This window comes from Chlorocebus sabaeus, chromosome 8 (genome assembly GCF_047675955.1).
Source record: "Chlorocebus sabaeus isolate Y175 chromosome 8, mChlSab1.0.hap1, whole genome shotgun sequence".
Lineage (NCBI taxonomy): Eukaryota > Metazoa > Chordata > Mammalia > Primates > Cercopithecidae > Chlorocebus > Chlorocebus sabaeus.
This window is the reverse complement of record NC_132911.1, coordinates 111862086-111889911: the sequence shown is the minus strand read 5'-3', so window position 1 is coordinate 111889911 and position 27826 is coordinate 111862086. Positions and strand designations below refer to the sequence as shown.

General features: G+C 35.6%; 1 protein-coding gene across 2 annotated transcripts in view; it reads left to right on the top strand.

The window, feature by feature from the left end:
* The window catches only part of EIF3E (eukaryotic translation initiation factor 3 subunit E), a 45426-nt gene extending 25807 nt beyond the window's left edge, over window positions 1–19619 (top strand). For both annotated transcript variants that reach the window (XM_008001352.3, XM_008001354.3), the window contains 6 exons: window positions 3854–3980; window positions 4787–4888; window positions 6579–6688; window positions 17850–17952; window positions 18221–18355; window positions 19440–19619. In XM_008001352.3, the coding sequence (XP_007999543.3) occupies window positions 3854–3980; window positions 4787–4888; window positions 6579–6688; window positions 17850–17952; window positions 18221–18355; window positions 19440–19478 (616 nt within the window). In that variant the 3' untranslated portion in view covers window positions 19479–19619. The remainder of the gene's footprint in view (window positions 1–3853; window positions 3981–4786; window positions 4889–6578; window positions 6689–17849; window positions 17953–18220; window positions 18356–19439) is intronic.
* The last annotated feature ends 8207 nt before the right edge of the window (window positions 19620–27826 follow it).

Genomic DNA, 27826 nt, shown 5'->3' with positions numbered 1-27826 from the left:
TGTTCTCAAATTGACAGGAAAGCAACTGTCAGAAAAATTGTAAGTTTTAAAAATGGAATATTAGATCCCAGCAGAATTTTTTCACAAAACTGAGTGAAAGTGAGGCTTCAAAGGTAAGTTTCTAGCCCAGAGCAGTGCCTCATGCCCATAGCCCCATCACTTAGGCTAAGGCAGGAGGATCACTTGAGCCTGGGAGACTGACTGATGATCATGTCACTGCGCTTCAGGCTGGGTGACAGAATGAGAACCTGCGCTAAAAATTTTTTTTAAAGTTAAGTTTCTGAGGGGTTCTTTTCTTTCTTTCCTTTCCTTTCCTTTCTTTTCCCTTTTCTTTTCCTGTTCTTTTTCTTTTTCTTTTCATCCTGTCCTGTCCTGTCCTGTCCTGTCTGGTCCATGTCTTGCTCTGTCGCCCAGTCTGGAGTGCAGTGGTGGAATCTTGGTTTACTGCAGCCTCAGCTCACTCACTCCCTGGGCTCAGATGATCCTTCCTCCCAACTCAGCCTACTTTTATTAACCAAGTAAGGAAAGTCATTTACCAGTGGTGATCCAGTTAAAACATGTTTTGATTTTAGCAGCCAGAGAAATCTGTCAAGTGAAATAAACTTGTTTAAAACTATTAACTTTTCAGTGAGAACAGTTGCTCTGAGTTGAGCATATTGAGAGTATGTTGCTCCAGGGAGAGATTGAAACTGCCCCCAACCTGCTAACAAACACTGAATGGCTCTGAAGGTTAACTTTTGCAGCAAACTTGACAATGTTTCTTAGTCTGTTCCACCTAAAATTACAAAAATGTTTATATGTAGAATTTATATTGTAGTAAAGTCATTTCAGTGACAACATGGTATGAATTATAAGTAATAAAAAGCCAACTGCTTTACACATTTTATGTTCTGTCAGAAATTAAAACACAAAGGGAGACCTTCATTCCTAAATAGGATTGTAGCAGATACATTTCCAAGCTCAAATTAGAGTTGCAGAAAGTTTTAGACCTCATTGCAAGCACAAAGGAAATTTCTGTATTTCAAAATTTGAACTGAAAGTGATTAATTTGCAATGTAATGACACGCTAAAAGATAACACCAATATAATAGAATTGCACATGTCTTTCTAAATGTGCTCAATTGAAATAATATACTTGTCAGTTAGTGTTTGATGTCAGCATTTACTAGTGCCTGTGCATGTTTTTACATTTTCTTTTTTTTTTTTGGAGATGGAGTCTTGCTCTGTCGTCCAGGCTGGAGTGCAGTGGCGCCATCTTAGCTCATTGCAACCTCTGCTTCCCGGGTTCAAGTAATTATCTTGCCTCAGCCTCCCAAGTAGCAGGGATTACATACAGGTGCCTGCCTCCACACTTGGGTAATTTTTGTATTTTTACTAGTGACGGGGTTTCACCATGTTGGCCAGGCTGAAGTCAAACTCCTGACCTCAAGTGATCCACCCACCTTGGCCTCCCAAAGCACTGGGATTACAGACATGAGCCACCATGCCCCGCCTACATTTTCTTTTTTCTTCTCTCTTTTTCTTTCTTTCTTTCTTTCTTTTTTTTTTTTTTTTTTTTTTTTTGAGGCGGGGACTGGCTGTGTCACCCAGGTTGGAAGTGCAGTGGTGCAGTTAATAGCTTATTGCAATCTCGACCTCCTGAGCTCAGGTGATCCTCCACCTCAATTTTTTTTTTTTTTTTGTAGAGACAGGGTTTCACTATGTTGCCCAGGCTGGTCTTGAACTCCTGGGCTCAAGCAGTCCTCTCACCTTGGCCTCCCAAAGTGTTGGGATTATAGGCATGAGTCATGGCACCTGGCTGTTTTTACGTTTTCAAGGACTAAATATGGAAAATCTCGTTACAGATTACATTATCAGAAAAACATTTGCAATACTTTTTAATGATATGAACCTCTAAATTTGAAGTTAATTGAGCAAAATTATTCCCAGTGAAAGAATTCCATTGGTCTCATTAGTAGACCTATATTTTGGAAATTTGTTTCCTCTCTTTTTATAGAAGTATCTAGCATACTATTCTGAATTTTGCCTCTTGCCCACAAAGCCAAAAAGTGTTTACTATCTAGTTCTTTACAAAAATTTTGCTGGCTTCTGAAATACGCTCACATAAACAAAGAATAGATTTCCCAAATAAGGAATCCTCCAGTAAAAATAATTAAGATGTATATGGTATAATAGTATAACTTAGGATAAGTAAAAATAACACGCTATGCAACAAACTTATAGAACGATTTGTGTATAAATTGATTTTAGATAAATTTATGATTAGTCTAAATGCGCACTAAAATGACCTACTTCGTCTTGGCGCAGTGGCTTACGCCTGTAATCCCAGCACTTATGACTCAGCAGTTCGAGACCAGCCTGGCCAACATGGCCAAAAGTTAGCCAGGTGTGGTGGTGTGCGCCTGTATTTCCAGCTACTCGGGAGGCTGAGGCAGGAGAATCTCTTGAATCTGGGAAGCGGAGGTTTCAGTGAACTGAGATGGTGCCACTGCACTCCAGCCTGGGAGACAGAGTGAGACTTTGTCTCAAAAAAATCAATAAATAAAATAAATAAATAAATAAAATTACTTACTTTGAAACTGATAGTAAGAAAAAACAATCATGCTTTCCTGTGTTTGTACATGAGCTCTGGCAAGGGAAGTAATTGTTATAAATGAGCATTGCAATTAAAAAATTTTCATTTGAAACTGGAGCTTAATTTTTCAGATGATGTCATTCAACCAGTTTGTTTTTGGTGTCTTTTCCTAGAACTTATTTATTCTTGAGTGGATATTCTTTTTATACTTTGCCTCATTTAGAGGGCATTCAGGGTGGCTGAGTGGGACTACATAGTATTAAGTGTTCGATTCTAGGGTCCTCTAAAGAGTTTAAACAACATTTTGTGGGAATTTGTAATAAAATAAAATGCAGATGTATTCATCATTGCCTGGGGGAACTTAGAAGATAAGGTATTGAAGCTGGACCTTGAAGGATGGCTAAGATTTAGGCTTTCGGGGTATGCGTTTGGGAGACCAATCTGTGTGGAGTGAACTTGAAGAAAGAGGAAGCTGTCAATGGTAGTGTGATGGGAGATGGAGCTGGATGGGTGATTTGGGGCTTGAATATTCACCTAAGAGAAATGGACTTTATTGACAGATAATTCTGAGATAGGTATAGTGTCTGACACTCAGAGGTGCTAAACTAATATTTATTGGGTAAATAAATAGGGAGCTTTTTGAGGAAATTAAGCAGGAGAAACAAGGGTAAACACCTAATTACAGGGCATTGTCCCATGTTGATCATCACAACAGCAAGATTTGCTAAATATTAGCCAAGACCCTGTTAATGTTTACCTGACATCTATTCCTTCCTAATTCCTACTGCTACCACTTTAACCAGTGCCTTGTAATATTGTAATATTCCTTCTCCCTATTACTTCCAGTCTTTCATCCTCTGAATTATTGAAATGCCTGATTTTCTGATTAGTATGAGTGCTTTGCACATAGGTTTTCACACATTTTTTTCTAATAGGTGAATGAAAGTCGTCACTTAGTGCCTTTTGCAACAGACTGATAGCATGTCAATGAGCCTTCCAAAATCCTGTTACTCAAAAATAGTAATAGGATAATTAGCCTCTTGATTGAGTCTTCCATCTCACCCCATATTAAAGAAATAGTGGCTGGCATTCTCCTCATTTGGATTCTTGAAACTGGATTCTGTTTTTAAATTTCCTTGGAGGAGATTTTCTTATAATACTCATTATGTGTTTGCAGTCTTAGGCTAGTGTAATAGTACAATCTAATGACCTGCTTTGAGAGTTTTCTTTAACTCATCCTGGGTAAGTTATTAAATAACTTTTATATTTTTTTCTTAGATATCTTAATGCAATTCAGACAATGTGTCCACACATTCTTCGCTATTTGACTACAGCAGTCATAACAAACAAGGATGTTCGGAAACGTCGGCAGGTTCTAAAAGACCTAGTTAAAGTTATTCAGCAGGTAAAACTGAAATATATATTGTTTTTTTTTAAAGTACCTAATCTTTAGGTCTAACCTCTTTTTCTAAAGTAAGACTTAGTTCTTAAGGTAAAAATGTTTTTAAAAATAGGTGAGGAATACATGAAGTTTAGAAAAGAGAAGAGCCTCAAATGCGCTTTTGTTTTCCTTAAGTCCAAGATACACAAGTTGGATGTGGTGGGAATGATTATTACTGTCTGCTAGATGAACACTTAATATACATTATGTATATGTGTTTCTCTTATTGCAAAGAGTGAAGAAAATCTGGAACCTGAAATTGGGGGGTCATTACCTGTATAATTCTAGATGGGTGAACTTTATATACAATACAGTTTCAGTAGACCCCAAATTGGGGAAAAGGTTCAGGCAGCCATGCTGATTGATATTTAGTGAGCTTGTCAGCAAAACCCATAGATTAGAAAAATAAATATTTATTTAAGAGTGAATTAAATACAAAGAAGTTATTGTCATTCGGTAGGGAATGAATATCCTTATGCTTGGGAAGGTTATTACTGTTTATTGACTAAGGGAGACTTGGTAGTAGGGGAATTCGAAAGCTTTCAGAATGCTTCTAGGATGAGACTTTAGAGAACTTGGTTTGAAAGACATTATAAGCTTAAGGTGTGGTCTGGAATCAGGATAGGAACAATTGCTTCGAGAAGATGCTAGGTAATTTGGCTAGAAATTAATGGTAAGGAAGGAGAAACCAAGAAGATTGGGATATTCTGGGGCAATCTGCTAAACGGTGTTGAATCAGACTTACCTTGACCATTGACTTATTTTTACAGGAGTCTTACACATATAAAGACCCAATTACAGAATTTGTTGAATGTTTATATGTTAACTTTGACTTCGATGGGGCTCAGAAAAAGCTGAGGGAATGTGAATCAGTAAGTAAGAATTTTTACTTATAAACTAACACTGTTCTTAAATTTTTGGATATTGTAATCTTGCACTGTCTTCCTTAAAATAATGAAGTAATTATAACAAATATGTTTATTAATCTTAAAAAGGCCTAAATGGCTCATATTTATTAACCTTAAAATGACTTAAATGGCTTATGTTTATTAATCTTAAAATGGAATGTGCTAAAGTGATGACTTTTTAAATGTTGTTGCCATGTGTTTATCTCTTTTGTGAGGGGTGTTTGTTAAAACATTGGGGGTAAATTCACAGATATATTCATAATTTCATGTCTTATCTCGAATGAATAAATGTTTTTAATATTTCATATGTACAGGCAAGGTCACTTTGAATTGCAGGTAACAACTGTGTTTTTAATTTTGATTCATAGGTGGGCTTATCTTTAGAATATTTTCCATGGTTGTATTTAACATTTGTGATAAACCAGGCAATTCATTGTACTTATGAATTTTATAACGGCAGTGTCTCGTTGTTTAGTAGAAATTAAAGTACCTTTAGAACAACTGTGGAAGAGTTAGATTATAGTTGTTTTGAATAATTAGTTACAAGTTTTAAGAAACCAAACTAAGAATTCTAACTGCTAAATGTAGTCGCATTTACCAGATTCACAAGTTACTAGTCATCAGTTTCATCCTTGGAACTAGAATTTTGGCACAAAATGGGCAATTTGTTGACAAAGATCTTATTTCTCTAAGGAAAAAAATGATCATGCAAATATCCATTCACTGATGATTTTGTTTCTTTTTTATTTTTTTTTGAAATGGAGTCTCGCTCTGTCACCCAGGCTGGAGTGCAGTGGCGCGATCTCGGCTCACTGCAAGCTCCGCCTCCCAGGTTCACAACATTCTCCTGCCTCAGCCTCCCAAGTAGCTGGGACTACAGGCACCCGCCACCTTGCCTGGCTAATTTTTTGCATTTTTAGTAGAGGCGGGGTTTCACCATGTTAGCCAGGATGGTCTCAATCTCCTGATCTCGTGATTCTCCCGCCTGGGCCTCCCAAAGTGCTGGGATTACAGGCGTCAGCCACCATGCCCGGCCTCCCTGATGATTTTCAAACATTAGATGGAATAGAAAATTAGAATTCAATATGTTAATATGTTATTATCATATATGTTAATTGGTGGTTTTTTTGTAGTCATATGTTGCATTATTAAGGTAAATATTGGTGTATATTTATTATGCTAAGTGTTTAGGTTTTGCTGTTAAGAGACCTAGAGGGCACTTGGTTGCTGTTTTTGAAATTAAAATATTTTTAATTACACCATCTGTGGAATAGTAGCCACCTTTTGCATTCTTTTCCTTTCTAATTTCTAAGTCTACTTAATATTACAGAAATACTCAGGGCTTTAGTCCATTTATAACTATTTTAAATAGCTGGAAGAGATATATTATCTGCAGAGCATTTATGTAGAATAATGGATAGTACCAAACTTTATTGTCTGAAGGCTACTTTATTACTTAAAGTTATCAGAAACATTGCAGTTTTTAGGTCTTTATCTTGTAGTAGTCTTTTACTACTTATTTAAATCATTAAAGATTTGAACACAGTATTCTAGAAAGTGCTGTGGTATAAAACTCATTAGAATGGAAAAATAAAGCAGACAAAGTATTTGGTTCACATTTCGTCATTAATTTTTGTTGTATTTGTACATATAGGTGCTTGTGAATGACTTCTTCTTGGTGGCTTGTCTTGAGGATTTCATTGAAAATGCCCGTCTCTTCATATTTGAGACTTTCTGTCGCATCCACCAGTGTATCAGCATTAAGTAAGAACACTGATTTGATTTGGATTTTCTACTTTAAAATTCCTGAAAATTTCCATTTATTGTGAATTTACACTTAATAGAATTCCAGTTAATTGGATTCTTATTTCTCTTTGCTTTCGGAAGAACAGTGAAACAATTTGATGAAATTACTTAAAAACCTAAATTTTGCTACAGGCTCAAATAGTTTTAGCTTGAGTGGCGTAATTTTTCAAAATACTAAGTTGAAGACAATATATGATTGTCAGTTACCTTATTGAAGAGTAAATACTGTTGTGCCTTTACATAAGGAGAAAAGTGAAGTAAACATTTCTAAAATGGTTTTCAGCAGCAGTACAAAGAAGGAGATACCCATTGAATTGGGAATTCTTTTGAAAGACCACTATATTTGGTAATCCTTTCTGTTTAGTTTGTATAATTTAATTACATATTTGACTTCTCCTATAGTAAACTCCTATGACATCTTAAAATGTTGAAAGATGGAAAAATTATGGTGAATTTTAGTTGTAATTTCCTCTGTTTTGTGAGAAAATTTTTGGGTAAAAATTGTGAAATGTACATAACCTATTAGAAATAAATTATACACATTAGAGTTTGAAAAATGACTAGTACCCTTTGGGCACAGAGGAAGTCAAACATAAATGTTTAAAAACCTACTACTTTGGTGTTTGCTTCTGAGGAATTGTGCATAAGACAAATTCTTTTTCTTTAATGCCATTTGTTTTTGCTTAGCCGTACTTGTTTTGCTTAATTTTAGTGGGTTGTCCATTGAAGTGGTTGTCCAGAGTTAGAAGTATAGTACAATCATGGGATTTTTTCCTGTGGGAATTGAATCCTTGCCTTCACAGTTTTATTAGCACTTTACTATAGCTTGCAGACAGAATTTTTTAAACCTGATTCTCTTATAAATTACATGAAAATTCCTAATAATGTAATTGGTTGTGAAATAAAGAGGTAGGTATATCATATGTGGGGCTCCGGTGGACAGTAGTAACCAAATTCTTGCATTGTTCTTTGTTTTTAAGGTTTGTAAGTAGGGCTTGTGAAAGAGGGATGTTAGTATTTTGGTTTCCCTTATAGAATTTTCTCCATTTCTCATTAGAATATGGTCATTTGGGTGTTTTTTGGTCCAGGACTGATGTAACTACTACCCCTGTTGTGGGCCTTTTGAAAGCTGACCCTTTTTTTTTGTGTCTTTAGCACCTAGCATACTAACTTTGTAGCACCTAATATGCTTTGTACAGTATAGTGTGAGTATACAATATGAATATTTGTTAAGTAAATTTCTTCTGTTCTTTGTATTAGTGAACTTGGCATTTTTGTCAGTGATAATGCTTGTCTGCTTTGATGTTTGCTTCCAAGGTACTATCAATAAGATTTGTTCTAGCTCTTTTCCTTTAACTCTGCAACCATAGATTCATTATTTTCTTTCTTGGGATTTGGTTTGTTATATTTTAACAGGAACATAGATTAAGTATGTGTCCTCCTTACTGAAGAGAGATGTGCAGCTCAAAGAAGTTAATAGAGTGGGAATGTTTCTATATACCTTTATATGACATTACCTAAGAATTTTTCAAACTTTTCTTCATGTAGATTTTTATTATTTTCTTAATCTCTGTAGTTTTATGCTAGACAAAAATCTAGAAAGCATTTTCAAACTAAAGTCCTAGTGGCTTTCCAGAGTCCAAAAATATTTTTTTTTTCTAGTAGTAGCATTTTCTTTCACTTCAGTTCTTCAGTTTTTTTTTTCCATGTTTTACTAAGATGATTAAGAGCACATGGATCAATAATGTGTGTTTTTCTTTTCTTTTTTTTGGAGACACAGTCCTGCACTGTTGAGTACAGTGATACGATTTCTGCTCACTGCAACATCTGCCTCCTGGGTTCAAGAGATTCTCGTGCCTCAGCCTCCCAAGTAGCTGAGATTACAGGCATGTGCCACCATGCCCAGCTAATTTTTGTACTTTTAGTAGAGATGGGGTTTCACCATGTTGGCCAGGTTTGTGTTGAACTCTTGGCCTCAAGTGATCTGCCTGCCTTGGCCTCCCAGAGTGCTGGGATTACAGGCGTGAGCCACTTGCACCCAGTGTTTTTTCAAATACTATGGTAGAATTTTCAATCTGAAAGCAATCTTAGGGATCTTATAATCCAACAACAGTTACTTTTCAGGTGAAGGACTTTTCTGTAGAATTTTCTGTGGTGATGGAAATGTTTTATATATGAAAATGTGTTTGTGTTCAGTATGGCATACTTCAAAGATGGCTCACATTTCAAGATCTTGAAGCATGGCTTTCAAATCTCTATGTGTGTGACAGTGGGACTTATTTTCAAATGCAGTATCATATATATGAATATATGTATGTATGTATGTATGTATGTATGTATGTATTTATTTATTTTGAGACGGAGTCTCGCTCTGGAATATATGTATTTATATATGTATATAAGCAGATTAAAGCAGAACCCATTCACCTTGCCTATCTTACAGCTCTGTTCAGCTTCTCTCCTGACTACGAAGACACCTCTTTGGAACACAATTTTACAAAACACTGACTCAGAACAACTGCCTTGTTTTGTAGCCAGGAAATTTAAGGCTCAAGGACATTAAACTAGGTCTTGATAGAGCCTACACTAAAGGTGTCTGACATTCATTGTACTGTACCTCACTGTAAATTCTTTTATATTGTGAACAACTTACATTTTTAGAAATGTCAGGTTTAGATTAATTTGTCATTTAGTGTATCAGTTGAGCCAGAGGATAAAGTTGAAAACCCTAAGTCAGTTTAACTCTGTGTTTCAGAATCTTTGTAGAGTTTGTTTTATAAACTCCCTGTAGCCACCCTAAACCTTTGAATCAGATTTATTGAGTAGGCTGTGCTATGATTTGCAGCAGGGCTGCTGTGCTGTATCTTGAGGGTGGTTATTCCGAAGCACAGCCAGAATCCAAAACCACTGCATTAGGTCACCAAGTTTTTAGGCATGTGATTACACCCTGCTAAAGTAATGGAGTGAAAAAATCAATAATTCAATACCTTTATTGTATAATGAATTAAGAAGATAAGCTTCTTCGTGTTTTTAAGGATGCTTTAATGGGTTAGAAAGACAGTGGCTGGACAAAAGAAAATACCATCATAGTGAACAGGCAGCCTACAGAATGGGAGAAAATTTGTACAATCTACCCATCTGATGAAGGGCTAATACCCAGAATCTGCAAAGAACTCAAACAGATTTACAAGAAAAAATCAAACAACTCCATCAAAAAGTGGGCAAAGGATATGAACAGACACTTCTCAAAAGAAGACATTTATGCAGCCAACAAACACATGAAAAAATGCTCATCATCACTGGCCATCAGAGAAATGCAAATCAGAACCACAATGAAATATCATGTCATACCAGTTAGAATGGTGATCATTAAAAAGTCAGGAAACAACAGGTGCTAGAGAGGATGTGGAGAAATAGGAACACTTTTACACTGTTGGTGGAACTGTAAACTAGTTCAACCATTGTGGAAGACAGTGTGGTGATACCAGAAATACCATTTAACCCAGCCATCCCATTACTGGGCATATCCCCAAGGATTATAAATCATGCTGCTATAAAGACACATGCACACGTATGCTTATTGTGGCACTGTTTATAATAGCAAAGACTTGGAATCAACCCAAATGTCCATCAATGATAGACTGGATTAAGAAAATGTGGCACATATACACCGTGGAATACTATGCAGCCATAAAAAAAGGATGAGTTCATGTCCTTTGTAGGAACGTGGATTAATCTAGAAACCATCATTCTGAGCAAACTGACACAAGGACAGAAAACCAAACCCCACATGTTCTCACTCATAGGTGGGAATTGAACAATGAGAACACTTGGACACAGGGTGGGGAACATCACACACCAGGGCCTGTCGTGAGGTTGGGGGAGGAGGGAGGGATAGCATTAGGAGATACACCTAATGTAAACGACAAGTTAACAGGTGCAGCACACCAACATGGCACATGTATACATATGTAACAGACCTGCACGTTGTACACATGTACCTTAGAACTTAAAGTATAATAAAAAAAAAAAAAAGAAGAAAGACAGTGGCTGGAAATAATAAGTATTTATGTTGGGATTTTATAAATACAGCAAACATTTTAATTTGGACTTCAAGGATTTGTAATCCGTGATAATGACCAACAGAGCTAAAAACTACCTTTAAACAATATACAGGAAAAAAAAAATACTTTAATCTAGAGGTTTTAAACCTAGTTGTACATTGAAATCATCTGGAGAAGTAAAACAACAAGAATTTAAGCTTAAAAATAATAGATTTCCTGCTTTTATCCCAGACCTTCTGAATCAAAATCTCTGCGATGTAGGCATTGAGAATCTGGGATTAAAGCTTCTCAGGTGATTCTTTTGCAGTCAGCCTTGGGGAATCATTGCTGTAAATGAGTGATTTGATAGTACTGACAGCATATTAGAATCAAATGGGAAACTGTAAAAAGTAATAAACAGAAATACTAGATGACTGAGCCTAACCATTAAAATCATTTTCTGGAGGCAGACCCCAGAGACTGTGTTTTGAAAAAGGTCCTCTAAGTGACTTTGATGCAAGATCTGGCTTAAAAAAAAAAAAAAGGTTAAACTGTTTATTTCGAGATGATTATGTATCAGTTGTACGAAATGATAAACAGACCCCCTGTGTCCTTTACTCAGTTTCTCCCATTAGTAACATCTTGCAAAACCACAGTAAAATATAGCAGCCAAGATGTTGATGTTGATACATTCAAAATATAGATTATTTCTATCACAAGGATCCTTCAAGCCGCTCTTTTATAGTGGTACCCCCTTCCCTGCCACCCTCTCCTTAATTTCTGGCAACTACTCATTTGTTCTCCATTCCTGTATTTTTATTACTTTGAGAATAAGCAAAACTTTTCTAAACGTTAGTATTCAGCTTCCTAAACAGCAAATATGCTATGTATCATGATTAAGGTATAATTAATTAATAACGACCTATCTAGTAGTACAACTCTCCAAAGAAAACATTAGAGATGTTAGTGAGTGCCTCTTTTGGCCAAACACAGGGTAGAAAGTAGTGAGTACTCTTTCAAAGAGCTTAAAATCCAGAGGAAGAAGCAGATACTAAATAAGTGGACAAATATAAAATTACGAATTATTGAAAATATTTGTAATTTTTGGAAATTTCAAAATTTCATGCGTGAAATTACACATTATTAAAAATATGTCCATATCAATCTCTGTAGTCACTCTGCATTGGAGAACAATGGAAAGAAAATTAGATAGGGTCAGTGAATCCTGATAACTCTCTACATGGAATATCTTTAAGGCCCAAACTAGACTTTTTTCCACTGAATACTAACTATGGCAAATTATTCCATTCACTAGTTTATGCTGGCTTGTTTTTGCCTCTAATTAGTTTAAAGTTATTTGATGTTTTGTCTTTTGAGGGAGGGGAAAGGATATCTTCTTTTTCTTCCACCAAAGGACACATTTCAAATGCTGAAAATAGTATTATAAAACCTATAATTGTTTATTAAATAACTCTTTCCATTTGTAATTTGGAACATTCTCTGTTAATAGATTTCCTGACTAAATGCCTGTAAGCACATGTGATAGCTTTATAAAAATGTATATTAAATATGTTCTATATGTTTTTATACAACCTTATTGATCTGTAGGATAAGCTACAAATCTGTTTACCATAAAGTATGCAACATCTGTCAAAAAAGATTATTGTGTTGGGGTTTAATTTAGTATAGCTGAATTGTTTTATCAGCTATGGTATGTGTCTGAAATTTAAAAGCTGTTGTAAAATAATTCTTGGACCAGTTTTCAATTTTAGATAAAAACAAAGTATGGAAGTAATATTTTGAATGTGTATGATAAACATGTTGGAGCATACATTAATATAATTTCCCATTGGGGGTTACTTTAAGTTTTGAAGTTATTCTACTTGCTTATTTTATTAAGTTATATTTTAGGTCTTAATATTTTACTTAAAGTTCTTATAACCACATAACAGTTTACATTTAGAATGTAAATGTATGGAGATAGTTTCAAAGGCCATTATCATTACATTTCTGCATTATCAATAAGGTTCAGTTATTTATAAGATTATAAAGAGATATTGGAAAGTTCAGTGAGAATTTTCAGTTTTCACATAAGGATTTAGCATTTCTCAGTTTTCTCCTGTTTTCTTTGTCCTGTTTCCTTCCAATCATACAGTTAAACATAGTTTACACTTAACACTGATTCTTTAATTAGTTGTCTTAAACTAATTAGAGAAGACTTGGAGTACTTTTCTTTGGATATGCTGAATAGTTGGCCAACAGACTTCAGTGAAAACTAGACCAGAGGTTTCTATATTCGAATGGTTAAATCAACAGTATTTTGAAATAAATTGTGCCTATCCGATAAAATTTGGAAAGCTAGGTTATTCAAAGAGGTAATTAATAAGACAGGTGAAATATAGGACCTCCAGGTCCTTACTTTTCCAAGTCTTTGTTAAGATGAGAGGGTGGGGGAAAATGGTGACTGTGGGAGGGTTCAGAAAAGGAAGACCATTTAAATGATTAGGCACTGAAAACCTGACAGAAAATCTAGAGTTGATACAACCCTAATCGGTTCCCTAAATTAAGACTTATATATCTTGTGTCCTTAAGTGGGATCTCTGGTATTTTTTTACTTCCTGGAAACAAGATATTTCATTTTGTGCTAGAAGCATGAACATGTTTAATTAAATTGAACTGAAGATGAAGGATTTTTTTTTGCTTTGTCTTTTGAAATAGCACTTAAGAATTCTGTGCATATCTTATTTAACATATTCGATATTGTGTTTTGTGTGTGTGTCGGTGGAGCAGCAGAGCTAGTTAGGTTAAAGATATTTATGAGGGATTTACAGAACATATTTAAATATCTACCTTAAGCTGCCTACAGACAAGATTGAGATTTTTAGTGTAATCTAAATAATCTAGAAATGTGAGTGTTTAAAATCTAGATTGGACTAGATATTTTTCTCAGAAATTCTGCATTTTGATGGATTTTGTCTTTTAGTTGATTGATAAATTGAATTATTTTCAGTAACATGAGGTAGCATATACTGGGATAGGTTAAGCCAACTTTTTGTCTTTTTAAAAATGGTTTTATTTCTCTGTAGCCACTAGACCACCAGGGACAGCTGTTTATCTTCTGAGCTTTGATAGGATATTACACTTTTATTTTAAAATCTGTACTATTCTGCATAAAATTGCTAGATTGGAAAAGAATTGTAGACCTTGATGATTTCTATTAGTCCTTTTTTTCCTTTTTTTTTTTTTTTCTTTGCTTTTTGTAGAGACAGGGTCTTGCCATGTTGCCCAGGCTGGTCTCAAATTCCTGGGCTCAAGCAGTCCTCCTTCCTCAGCCTCCCAAAGTGCTGGGATTACAGTCTTGTTAATCATTTGGTTTCTTTTACTGTGTGCATTTTCATGTTACTTAAAACAAACTAGATTATTTCCACATTCTTTAATTCAGTCACAGTGGTCATCAGTAGCTTAGATAAACTGAGATGCCATCAATAATTTACTAGTATTCCTTGGGCCTTATTTTAGGTTTTTCTTTGACTTGATTCACTTCGAGAAGTAAAGATCAACAAATAAAAGTTCAACAAGCACAGTGTAAACAAAGATCCACAAAGTAAGATATGGCTTAGAGCATGCAGGCATTTATGGATCTTGATTCCTGATGCAAAATTAACACCAGCTATGTTGGAATGAGACTTAGAATATGGATGTAAAGAAAGAGGGAGGGATAGAGAATTCTAGTTAGTTATTACATAAGATGGAATTTTATTTTATAGAAGCGCAGAATCTTGTTCTGTCACCAAAGCTCAAGTACAGTGGTGTAATCGTAGCTTACTGCAGTCTCAAACTACTGGGCTCAAATGATACTCAGACCTTAGCCTCTCAAGTATCTGGGACTATAGGTGCAGGCTGCCATGCCTGTGTGTGTGTGTGTGCGTGTGTCCCACTATGCATGTGTGTGTGTGTGTCCCACTATGCATGTGTGTCCCACTATGCGTGTGTGTGCACACATGTGCACAGAATCTCACTTCGTTTTTCAGACTGATCTCAAACTTCTGGCCTCAGCCTCCCAAAGTGTTGGGATTATAGGTATGAGCCACCACATCCAGCCTACAGTGGAATTTTCGTTCTATGGTCTTAAAAATCTAAGATTAAATATCATTTCCTTAGGTAAGCTGTTCCCAAAATCTCCAGATTAGAACTGGTAGGCCTTTTTGGATTTCACATATATAGATCCTTCCACTTTTTCTTTTTTCTTTCTTTTTCTTTTTTTTTTTCTTTTTCTTTTTTTTTTTTTTTTTTGACACAGAGGTCTCACTTTGTTGCCCATGCTGGAGTGCAGTGATGCCATCTCAGCTCACTGTAACCTCTGCCTCCCAAGATCAAGCGATGTTCAAGTCAAGACCCCCTTGACTTAAACTCTGTAAAGGCTGGCAACAGAGGATGTTTTGCCAACAGCATCTAACACGGTTTATATTTTGTTGAGTGAATGTCAACGAAGGAAAAAGATTGGTTTGGTTTGGCTGGCATGTTATATTTATGAAGGAGAATAATGGGAACTTGGAAAGTTAAAAGTGTTGAAAGGAATATGGAAATAAACTGGGTATAGTAGTCTCCCTTTATCCAAGGGGATATGTTCCAAGACCCCCAGAGGATGCTTGAAACTGCAGGTAGTACCAAACCCAATACATACTAGGTTTTTCCCTGTGCACATGTAACTATGATAAAGTTTAATTTATAAGTTGAGCACAGTAAAAGATTAACAACAATAATAATAAATTTATAACAATATGCTAGCATCACTGCTCTTGTACTTTGGGGTCATTACTAGGTAAAATAATGGTTCCTTGAACATAAGCACTGTGATATCAGGGCGCTTGATCTGATAGCTGGGATAGCTACTATGTAACCAATGGGCGGGTAGCGTATACAGTGTTGATATGCAGGACAAAGGGATGATTCAAGTCCTGGGTGAGGCATTAGGACAATACAGGATATCATCATGCTAGCCAGAACAGTGTACAATTTAAAGCTTATCAATTGCTTATTTCTGGAGTTTTCTATTTAATATTTTCAGACTGGAATTGACTGCTGATAACAGAAACCACGGAAAGTGGAACTACAGATAAGTGGGAACTACTGTAGTTGGGTTGTAGAACTAACCTGGCAGCTATGTAAGATAGATGGAAGCGACTCAAGAGGTAAAGTAGTTAGAAAACTAAGAAATGGTAATGGAGCCTGAACTAGGGTAGTGACTAGAATGGGAATCAATCAGACAGTAAATATTTATTGTGTCGTGTGTATGAGGCATTGTGCTGCTAATTGGTAGACATAACGGCAATGAACGAGGAGGATACAGTGCTTGCACTTTGGTTACATGTATACAGTCTACCTTGGAGACAGATATTCGGTAAAACAACTATAGCAAAAATAGGTGCTATGAAAGCACCCAACTGATGTATCACAGATGGGAGAGGTGTCTTAGAAGGCTTATGAGGGCCTTATTTTAGCTGAGACCTGATAGCTTCCATGAAGATAAAAGATAGTGTATAAACACACATATATACATGCATGTATACTACATACTCTTAAATATTTTACATGCATATGTAGGTACTCTTCCATCAGCTGAACTGACTTAACCTACTTACTAAGACTGGTGTGTTTTTAATTCTGATAAATTAAGCACTGCAATGGCCCTCTTCAACCTGATCATAAAATTGGAAAAATACAAAATGCAGATTGATTGATATCAAATAGTATTTTAGATCAAGATCTTCATGGTCTGGTGCACTCCCTCCATCTCTTTTATCTGAAATTCAGTGTCTATATATGTAGACATATACACACACACACTATATGTAGTATATAGCTCCAGAGAGTGCCCCCACAGTTTATAGCACAAACATACACAATGCCCCTCAGTTTTGTTTATGTTTTTCCTGAGATTATACTTATTACTGATGCTCCTTATAGTAGGTTTACTTTTTTAAAAATTTTATTTCAGTAGCTTTTGGGGTACACATGGTTTTTTTGTTGTTGCATGGATGAATAATATAGTGGTGAATTCTGAGATTTTAGCTCATAGCTTAGCTCCCACTTATAAATGAGAACATAAGATTTTTGGTTTTCTACTCCTGCATTATTTCCCTTAGAATAATGGCCTCCAGTTTCATCCAAGTTGCTGCAAAAGACATTATTTTCTTCCTTTTAGTGGCTGAGTAGTATTCCATGGTTTATATATACCAGATTTACTTTATCCACTCATTAGTTGACAGGCACTTAGGTTGGTTCCTAAGTGAATTGAGAATTGTGCTGCTATAAATATATCTGTGCAAGTGTCTTTTTCATATGTCTTCTTTATACAAAGAAACCTTTATACAAAGGTTTCCTTTGTATAACCATTATATAGTTATTCCTTGGTATCCTTGGGAGACTGGTTTTAGGACCCTCCTGGATGCCAAAATTCAGATTCTCAAGTGTCTTAAATGAAATGGGGTGATATTTTCATATAACCTACGCATATTATCCCATATACTTTCAGTCATCTCTGGGTTACTGTTAAAAATGTAAATGCTATGTAAATAGGTGTTATACTGTGTTGGTTTTTCATTTGTATTATTTTTGTATTCTTTTTTATTGTTTATTTTTTCCCAAATATTTTCTATCCATGGTTTGCTGAATCTGAGGATGTGGGACCTGTGGATATGGAGGGCTGACTTTTAATATACCCTCATATAGAGGGAACATCATAAAACCTTTTTCTCCCTTAGATCATTACTTGTTGAGCACCTGGTAAATGTAAAGTACTGTTCTAGAAGCTGAAGGATTTCCATAAATGCAGAATGTTACCCTACTCTCAAGGATTTTACAGTCCAGTTGGTGAGTGGAATAGGTCGTGCGTAGTACAAGTCAATAGGTACAAACACATGAACAAATCAGACAGTAGGGGTCATGGTATATAAGAGAAAGGTAATCCAGAAATACCAAAAAGTCTCTGTGCAGACTATGAGTCAACACTGTGTACATAAAACTAAGTTTTTAGGCCCAGTGAATTAACATTGCTGTTTTTACTTTTTCATTAGCATGTTGGCAGATAAATTGAACATGACTCCAGAAGAAGCTGAAAGGTGGATTGTAAATTTGATTAGAAATGCAAGACTAGATGCCAAGATTGATTCTAAATTAGTGAGTATTATGTTAGCTATACTACATACTATCAGTTCTTGATTATACTTTTGGGAATTCTTAACTAGGACATTTTATTACCTCCTTTAATAATTTATGTTGTTTTAATGTAAAACATTTCTTTGAAGGCAACAAAAGCCTCCTATTTTTTTTCTTACTTGGTAAATATTGTCATCTCTATATAGTGCATTAAAATATGTGCTTGTTACTCACCTGAGAAACTCTGTCATTTACATTATAGGATCAATTTCCCTGTGTTTCCTTTTAGGGTCATGTGGTTATGGGTAACAATGCAGTCTCACCCTATCAGCAAGTGATTGAAAAGACCAAAAGCCTTTCTTTTAGAAGCCAGATGTTGGCCATGAATATTGAGAAGAAACTTAATCAGAATAGCAGGTCAGAGGTAAGAACCATACATTTTCTATTCTGTCTGGGATTTAGCAACCGTGTAATTGTTAGATGAAGTTTGGAAGTGTATTGATATGAGTTGTAGCTGATTTTGTTTTTCTCTTTAAAGATATGAACATTTTAAGAAATTACTAAACGAATGAATTTTTTCTTAGATGCATTATTGTGTTCCTAGTTTATTATAAGTATTTTTCTTTTGCTTTGACTCTTCAAAAAGAAATTGTGTTCCTAATTTATTATAACATTTTTCTTTTGCTTTGACTCTTCCTGTGTGACTTCATTAACTCATTTCCTCAGGGTTTTCAACACATCATTTTGATACTGGCAGATGATAACTTACATGTGTAGCCCTCTTTCAAGTGTTCGAAATGTGTATTCCTTCTAAATCTAAAGAAATAGTTCTGTAAAAATGTTGATCTTATTATATGTATTAGTGCTGATCTTATACAAATGTCATTATCTTTCATCTGATATTCACATCAAAAATTAATCTCCCATTTTGGGAGATTAATTCTGCATGTTAGCTATTGAAGAAACTTGAATAGCCTTATAATTTTGGAATCCTAAACTATGTTGTTTACACATTATGATTATGTGTAACTGGAGGGTAGGAAGTCATTAGGAAACAGTTGTGGGATATGCAGAAACCCTATTTGATTGAAATTTTAGGAACAAATTTGGGTCTGTGGAATAGTCCTTTAGTTCAAAAGGGAAGGATGCATTAGAATTTGAATTGCATATTTTAACCAAGTTTAGAATAACTGAGCCTAGAAAATAACTTTCATATGATGTTTTTTTCTGTATGCTTCAGGATTAATTTGTGTTGTTTATTGTTCCAGTATTAATGATACCGTTACTGCTATACATTTTAGTTGGCCAAATACTATACCAGATAATAATTTTGATGTTTGTTTTGTCCTAAGTGGGACATCTGACATCTAGTAATTGCAGGAGTTAAGATCTTAGAATGGTTTGGCAAGAGTAGTGCTAAAGTAAATGCTGTGTCACTTTCTTGTATGTTAGTTTTTTTCCGAAAGTATTTTCTTTTCACTCTGTTGATTTCTTTTTGCATATTTTAGGCTCCTAACTGGGCAACTCAAGATTCTGGCTTCTACTGAAGAACCATAAAGAAAAGATGAAAAAAAAGAAAAGAAAGATGAAATAATAAAACTATTATATAAAGGGTGACTTACATTTTGGAAACAACATATTGAGTATACATTTTGAAGAATTGGAATAAAATTGACTGATTCATTTTATCTTGCTGTCAATTTTCCTGCATGTGCAAATTTGTGTTTTTTTAACTTTCTGTTTTGGAATAATTACATTCAGAGGAAGTTGCAACATTAGTACAGAGAAGTCCATGTAGGCTGAAACCCTATTTCCGTCAATTTTTTCACTTTATGTTACTATGGTACAGTATCAAAACCAGGATGTTGACATTGGTACAGTAGGTGCGTGAATAGCTCCCTATCATTTTATCATGTGTAGATTTGTGTAACCATCACTGCAACCGAGATAGAGAATTATCATCATGATCTCCCTCATGCTACGTTTTTGTAAGCCATACCTACTCCCAACCAGCTCTAACCCTAGAAACCACTAATCTGTTCCTCATCACTATATTTTGTCATTATGAGAATGTTATATAAATGGAATTACATAATACACAACCTTTGAGATAAGCTTTTTTCATTCATCACAATGCTCTGAGAGCCATTCAAAGAGCATGGAGACCTCCCAATACTAAACTTAGCATGGGGGTCTACAAACTTTTTTTGTGAAAGGCCAGATATTAAATCTTAGGCTTTGCAGACCATATGTTCTCTGTTTTAGCTATTCAACTCTGTCATGTAGCACAAAAGCAGCCTTTGTATGTAAATGAATGCTTATGGCTGTGTTCCAGTAAAACTACAAAAACAGGCCAAGGGCCAGATTTGTTTTACCTGCTGTGGTTTCCAACCCTTGGCTTGGGGTATTGGTACTTCTAAGCTTTAGTCTAAGGGTGCTGAAACTAGGAAGATTATTGGTTAGGATAAGCCAAGTGCTAGTTTTTTTATTCATCTGTAACCAGTATTGTGAAGATGCCAAGTATAGGGCAGGAAAAAATACATACAGAAATATAAAGAATTCTTGGTAGTACAAAATGGTCAAGGATCATGGAGAAAATATGAAAGTGTTGCATCAGTAACAAGGTAGAACAGTAGCAAGATAGACCCTTTATATATGTAGCAGCTAATTCCATGAATTAAAAGTTCTTTATCAAATAGAGCCGTAGTTATTATACAGAACTATATAAAATGGCATATATTACTCAGGCTATGTAGAATTGAGAAAAATGTTCTCAGTTGAGAAGGAAGGAAACAAGACTTCCATGTTTCCTTCTTCACCAGTAACCAAAGGGCCAAAAGTTCCTACATGGAGACATCATTAATCACTGTTTAAGACTGTAGCTCAACCAAGCCACATTAATAGCTAACAAAGATTTCTGGATGCTTACATAGCTCAGCAGCTAAAAACAATTATTAAATATGCCCGTGGACTAGTAAAAGCCCCAGGTAGGAAAAATAGGAAGCCAATAATAAGTATTTACCATGTGTCATAGGAAGCCAGTAGTAAGTATTTACCATGTGTCAGGCATTTTCATGTCCTCTGTTTCTCTAAGTAAACTAACCTAAGGAGAAGGAAGGGAATCTTAACATCTGAATGCCTTGCTTAAGCCTGGAAATACTAAAATTTAGGTGGTATTATTTATATGTTATTGATAAGGAAGCATACTCAGATGGCCGCCTAAAGCTGGAGTCCCCAGCCCCTGGGCTGTGGACTGCTACCAGGCTGTGGCAGCATTCGATTCTCAGGAGCGTGAACCCTAGTGTGAACTGAGAGCATGAGAGGGATTTAGGTTGTGCATTCCTTATGAGAATCTAATGTGGCCTACCCCCGATTTGTGGAAAAACTGTCTTCCACGAAACCGGTGCCTGGTGCCAAAATGGTTGGGGACTGTTGGCTTAAGGTAATACCTAGTGCCAGTTAAAGTAAGGAAAAGACTCTTCAGTTATGTCACACTAACCTTCCTTACATCATTCATTGCTGCTTTATAATTAGAAATTGCAAAGAGTTAAGGGATACATATTTAGTAGGTTGTGTGAACAGGTCTTGATCCACCAAACTTTAGCTGTCTCGCACCATTATCTTCTAGTAAGAGCAAAGGGTACTCCTTTTCTACAGGTATAATCATTGGATACTAGTGGCCCCTTACACGCAAAACCTATTGGAACATAGAAAGCTCTGAAGAACATCTCTTTGATTTTTCTTTTTTCTATTTATACTCTGCTCCCTCAAGATTATGTATTATATGAATAATTAATGCTCACTTCTACCACTTTTTTTCTTTTCACATGTTGCCATCAACTTGAAAGATGATGCCACTATGGATTACTATTATCAATTAGAAAAAAACTATATACAACTAATGGCCATTTTTGCACATTACCAATACTTGCTCATCTTGAAAACCCATTTTTGAAGTTTGCATAGTAAAAGTTACTTGATTTGGGGCTTAACCTTAAGTTTTGGTAATAGGCTATTCCAGTAAAGTATTGAGCACCAAATAAGTACTCATTTTCTTGTGCTCTTTTTTTTTTCCTTTTCTTGCCATTAAGTAGATAGTACATCCTCCTATGTGTTAGCAGCTTTTATAAACACATCAAAGAACACCATTCATGAAACTTATGTTAAAAAAGTTGCTTTGAGTCCTTTAAAATTTTTTCTATGCATAAACATATGTGTTTGTGCTTTAATATGAACTATACAAGAGTATTTGTAAATGTCCAGTTTACAGGAAAAAAAAAAAAAAAAAAAAAAAAACATGCATTTATCCAGTACCAATGCTTCCTACCTGCTACTGAGCTTAAGAAATAGAATGGTCCTAGTAATTGGTCCTGTGGGCCCCTCAGTAATTGTATTTTCTTCTTTGTCCCTAAAAAGTGAACACTACCATAACTTGTTTGTTAATTTCCTTGTTTTTATTGTTTTATCACACACACACCATACACACATATAGACCATATATACACACAGTTGACCCCTTAACAACATGGGTTAAGGACACCTATTCACCAATAACCCAAAAGTCAAAAATTATTACATGGAGACACATAGAGTCAAAAGTCCATGTATAACTTACAACTTCCCCAGAACTAATAGCTTACTGATAAACAGTTGATTGATTAACAAATATTTAGTATATTATATACTGTATTTTTACAATAAAGCTATAGAAAAGAGTGTTATGAGGATATAAGGAAGAGAAAATATACTCAACATTGATTAGGTAAAAATGGGTCATCATTATAAAGGTCTTCATCCTTGTCTTCACATTGAGTAGGGTGAGGAGGGGGTTGGTCTTGCAGTCTCATGGGTAGCAGGGCAGGAAGTGGTGGAGGTGGAAGTGGAGGCATGAGGCAGTCACACCTGCAAATTTAAGGAAACACTAATTTGACATTTTTGCTTTTTCATTTTTCTCAAAGTATTTGTATATGATACTCATCCTTTTTTCACCATTTGTGTAGTTTTTAGTGCCTGTATCAGAAGGGTCTATGCCATGAAAGAAATCGAAAGCAATCTTGAATAATCAGAACCCTTCTGTCAGATATCTAACGTCGATTTGTGTTCTGGCACTGTGGCTTCTGCATTGTCTTACCATCTGGCACTGGTTCAGAAACACATCTCCATCGAGTCATGTTTTGTTAATTCCTGTAGTATGGTGTCTGTTAGCTCTTGAATTTCTCCAAGATCTGTATCTTAAAACCCTCCATCCCCCACTTTTTTTGCCATATGCATAACCTCTTTCATGATTTCCTTTATTGGTTCTGTTGTAAATCCTGTGAAGTTTTGCGCTACATCTGGACACAGTTTTCTGCAGCAGGAATTTATTGATTTATTGTTTTGGGCATGATGGCTTTCACGGCTTTTGTTGTTGTTGTTGTTATTGTTAGAACAATGTATCTTCAGTGGTGTAATCCTTCCAGACTTTCGTGATGTTCTCTCCATCTGGGTTGGCTTCCACAGCATTGACAATTCTTTCCATAGAGTACCATGTGCATTGAGGCTTAAAGGTCCTTATTACCCCCTGTTTGAGAGGCTCAAATAGATATAATGTGTTTGGGGGCAAGTAGACCACTTGAACACCTTTAGTGTTGAACTTACAGACTTCTGGTTGGCCAGGGGATTGTCCAATATCAAAAAAACCTAAAAAGCAGTCTCTTACTGGCAAGGTACTTCCTGAATTCAGGGAAAAAGCACTAATGGAACCAATCCAGAAAAGGTTAAATTTGTCCAGTCTTTCTTGTACAACCAAAAGACTGGCAACTGTTGTTTATCTTTTCCCTTCAAGCTCAGGGTTAGCAGGGATATTGAAAAGGGCAGTCCTGATCATGACTGCTTGTGCATAAGGCAGTAGAGTTAGCCTATTTCTTACTGCCTTAAATCCTAGTGCTCACTTCTCTTTCTTATAAATAAGTGTACTTTTTCCCAGAATAGGGCAGTTTTGTCTGCAATTAAAAACTTGTTCATGCAGATATCCGTTCTCTTCAGTGATTTTCTTAGTGTCTGGGAACTCATCTGCTACCTCTTGCAGCAGAAGCTGCTTCTCCTATCTTGACACTTTTTAAGCCCATCCTCTTTAAAATTATCAAACCATCCTTTGCTGGCATTAAATTCTCCAGCTTTAGACCTTCACCTTCCGATTTGGCTTTTAGTTGTCATACAATGACCACTATGTCTTGAACCATATTAGAGTCTGTAGCTTTGCCTTTCTTATAACAATCCTGCACCCACATAAAAACTGCATTTTCAATATGAGATAAAAACATTTCACAAAAAGTACAAGGTTTCTGTACCTGCTGACATAGCTGCAGCAACAGCTTTACGCATTTCCTTTTCTTTTTTTTACAATAATTCCTAGGCTGGATTCATTTATCTTGAAATGGCAGGCAATCCAGATGAACACCTCAATTTACAGCACCTATCAAGCAATTCAGCTTTTTCTTGTAACGTCATGACTTCTCTCTGCTTCTTGGGACCACTTCCAGGACCACTAGTGGCATGTTGTATGGGCTCCATGGTGTTACAGTATTGTACTAAATGAAAAATACATGAGAACCATGAAAGATCACTTTTTACTGCAATATGCAATTTACTGGAGAGATGAACTGCTCACACAGAGATGGTTAGCATCACATGGCATTTTAAGTGGATACTCACCAGAACTCATTGCAATAGCACTAAGAGATGGCTATGAAATTATTACAGTGATACAGTATGAACTACAGTTAATTTTATGCCTGAGTGGCTTAATAGTGCATCTTTACATTTGTTTACATTTCTCTTGACTGGGAATGGGACCGTGTCTGTAAGTGTTTGTGTAAGGTTTGAAAATTTTTAACTTTTTATAATAGATTTGTGTGTATTTTATGGTAGTAAATGATAAAATAGACTAGTAGCTACATATTTTTATACATTCATGACAACTTTTTCTTAATTTTGTCAGTATTTCTCAACTATATTGTTGTCTGTGAGTTTTTTCAAATTGTGATGTGTTCATGGGTCAATTGTAGTTGGTCAATGCCTGTCCTAGACTGTCATGTTCATTTATTTATGTATGATATCTATCTGGTTCACTACTGAATCCCTAATGTCTGGCTCTTATTAGGCCCTCAATAAATTATTGAATGAATGCATCAATGAATGTTCAGAATGGCATAATGGAAAAAAAATTGAACTTGAAGGTAAAAGGTTAAAAAATGTATCTTTCGGAAAACTTTAATTTTCCTTTAATATCAGGTGATCATGACCAAAATCATGTATTTCTTATTCTCTAATTTCATAATCTGTCAATTGGCAATATTGACTGCTTTGTGTGCCTGGCTATTTGGGATTAAGTACCAATAAATAAATTTTTAAAACCACAAAACCCAAAAACGTCACAGCCCTTCTCTCTATGAGTTCACAGTTTACATCTGAGACAGACACATGAACATAAAAGATAAAATGAGAAGTACTACTGTGTGTGAAAACACTTAGACTTATGAAGTGCTTCTGTAAGATACATTTTTTAAAATGGTTAAAGTCCGTTGAAGACATGTTAAAATCATCAAGATACTGCAATGTATGAAAAGTTTTATAAAAGTTATCTTTTTCTTGGTCTTGACTCCGTCTTGGTAATGGTGGAAGTAAAAATGGAGAGAGGCAGATACACTATCTCAGATGTTTTTCTTCCTCTCAACTTCCCCAGCTGTCAAACAAAAAGCTGGACAGCATACAAAACTATTAGACTTATAAACTCACAATACTCTGACCTCGTGTTGTTTGCCAGTCTCTGATTGATCACCACATATGACCACTGTTTTGCTTTCTAGCTGGTGTGGCTTTGTGAACAAAGCATAGCGGTACAGATATCCTCAAATACCCTCATGTACCTTGAAGAGGTCACTTGGGTAGTAAACCCTTTTGGTTCCCGTGCCACTAACACAGGAGTCAATTGAGAGCCTAAACTGGGTTTGCCTCAGCAATAGAGGCCAGTAGTAAAAACTCAGCAATAAAAACCAGCAGTAAGAAAAGTAGTCAAGGTCAGGGGCAAACTATCTGCTTGAGTGAAATGTTTAAAGCTTCCAACGAGGCTTTAATTAGACTCAAAAAACATCCCACTGTTAAACTGTTTTGTGTTTCCCGTGCATAATTTACTTCCATGCATTTTAATTCTCAGTGATCAAACATCCTCTGGAAAAGCGCTAACTTCCTGGAGAGGTAGCACAAACACTGTTATGTTTTGTTAATTTTTCATCTCATGTATTTAATAAACAGTTTGACTGTTAGAATCTGCAAGAAATAACATTAATCTAAGGCATCTCCTATTTTGGTTCTAAAACTGTGACTCTTGTGCTGACTTCCATTTAGTCTGATGAGATTGGGAGAACAATGCCAGATTGATTCATTTTGTTTTTAATTGTTGTAAAGACCATTGAGAGGGGAGGAGAATGTTGTTTGACTTTGACATTTTGAACTGGGAAACAGCTTGGAAATGTAGGCACAATTCCAGGTAAATAAGCTAAGTATACTTATGTGTGTATGTATATGTAAGTCTAATTGCTTAAAGGTATACCTCTAAGATTCCAAATTGATTGATGCTAGAAGGCAGCTGTTTGAGGACCAGAGGCATGGCTTATATGCAAAATGATATGGAAAAAAATAATTGGATCACAGAAAGACAGTGTTATTTAATCAGAATTTGAAATCTGGCAGCTCTCCTAGGAGAATAAAATACTATTGGATTGCATTTAATTGTGGACTCTTTTTTTATCTTGCCTCTACATTGCCCCTTAGGCACTGTAACTCCCTAAACAGAAGGCATAATAATAGATACTTGGTAGACACCCACTTGTTCACTGTCCATTCATGCATGCAGGTAGACAGATAATGTTTGTGAGGTATTACAGCTGCAATCTGGCAGAAAGAACATGACTGATTCCCTCTGCTTTCCTCTACTGAGGGAGTATGCAGCTTTTCATTTCATTTTAGAGACAAATGGTCTGCACAGGAAGGAAGCACATGGGTAGCTATGTCTTTGTTCATTTGGCTAACGAGGCCAGAGCTGTGGGTCCATCTCTGCATAAGCCGGTTAGTGTTTCTCTACTCCTAACCACAGATTTGCACTTGAACCTTTGCCAGCTGTTTCCCAAGTGCATGCCATTGGATGTGAGGGAGACCTGAAATGAGTGCAGATAGATCAGCTTAAAATCATCACAACGTTTTCAAACAAAACAAAGCATAAAGCTTGAAGCCCTTAATGGCAGATCAGAAGTTTTATCTTTGTGTATTCAAAGGTCAAAACATTTGTACCACAAGTGCTGCTGTCAGAGTAAATGCTATATGATAGGAACAAAACTTAAGAAGCTGTGACCAACTTGAATATTGAAACTTTTGTTATCATTTTTATCTAAAAAAAGTTAAATTTTTGGTGGCAAGTTAGTGTAGCCAGTCCTAGAAAACAGTGGTTGGAATGAGGATGATCTCATTGATTCAGAAATTGTCAAGAGGTCTACAAAACCAGTATGCCTCCTGTTTTAATAGAAGACATAATTAGAGAATGTTCTTAGTTGTCTAGCTCCCTTGCCCTGGGATTTGTGCCTAGTTCTTTGAGCATTTGTAGGACTCAGATTTCTCTAACAATAATCCTTTTTTATTTTCTTTATATTTTCACTTTTAGTAAACATCCATCTATAATCATTTTAAGTGAGTTTAAGTGATTTTAAGTGAGTTTGAGAACAACCTTGTAATGTAAATCAGGTATTAGTCTTGAAGTTTACCTGGTTGGTCATTTGGCAGTCTTTTTTTATCTGACCATTAGTGACTTAAACAACTCTGAGAAGAATAATTGACAATAAAGTGAAAAAAAAAAAGCATAGAC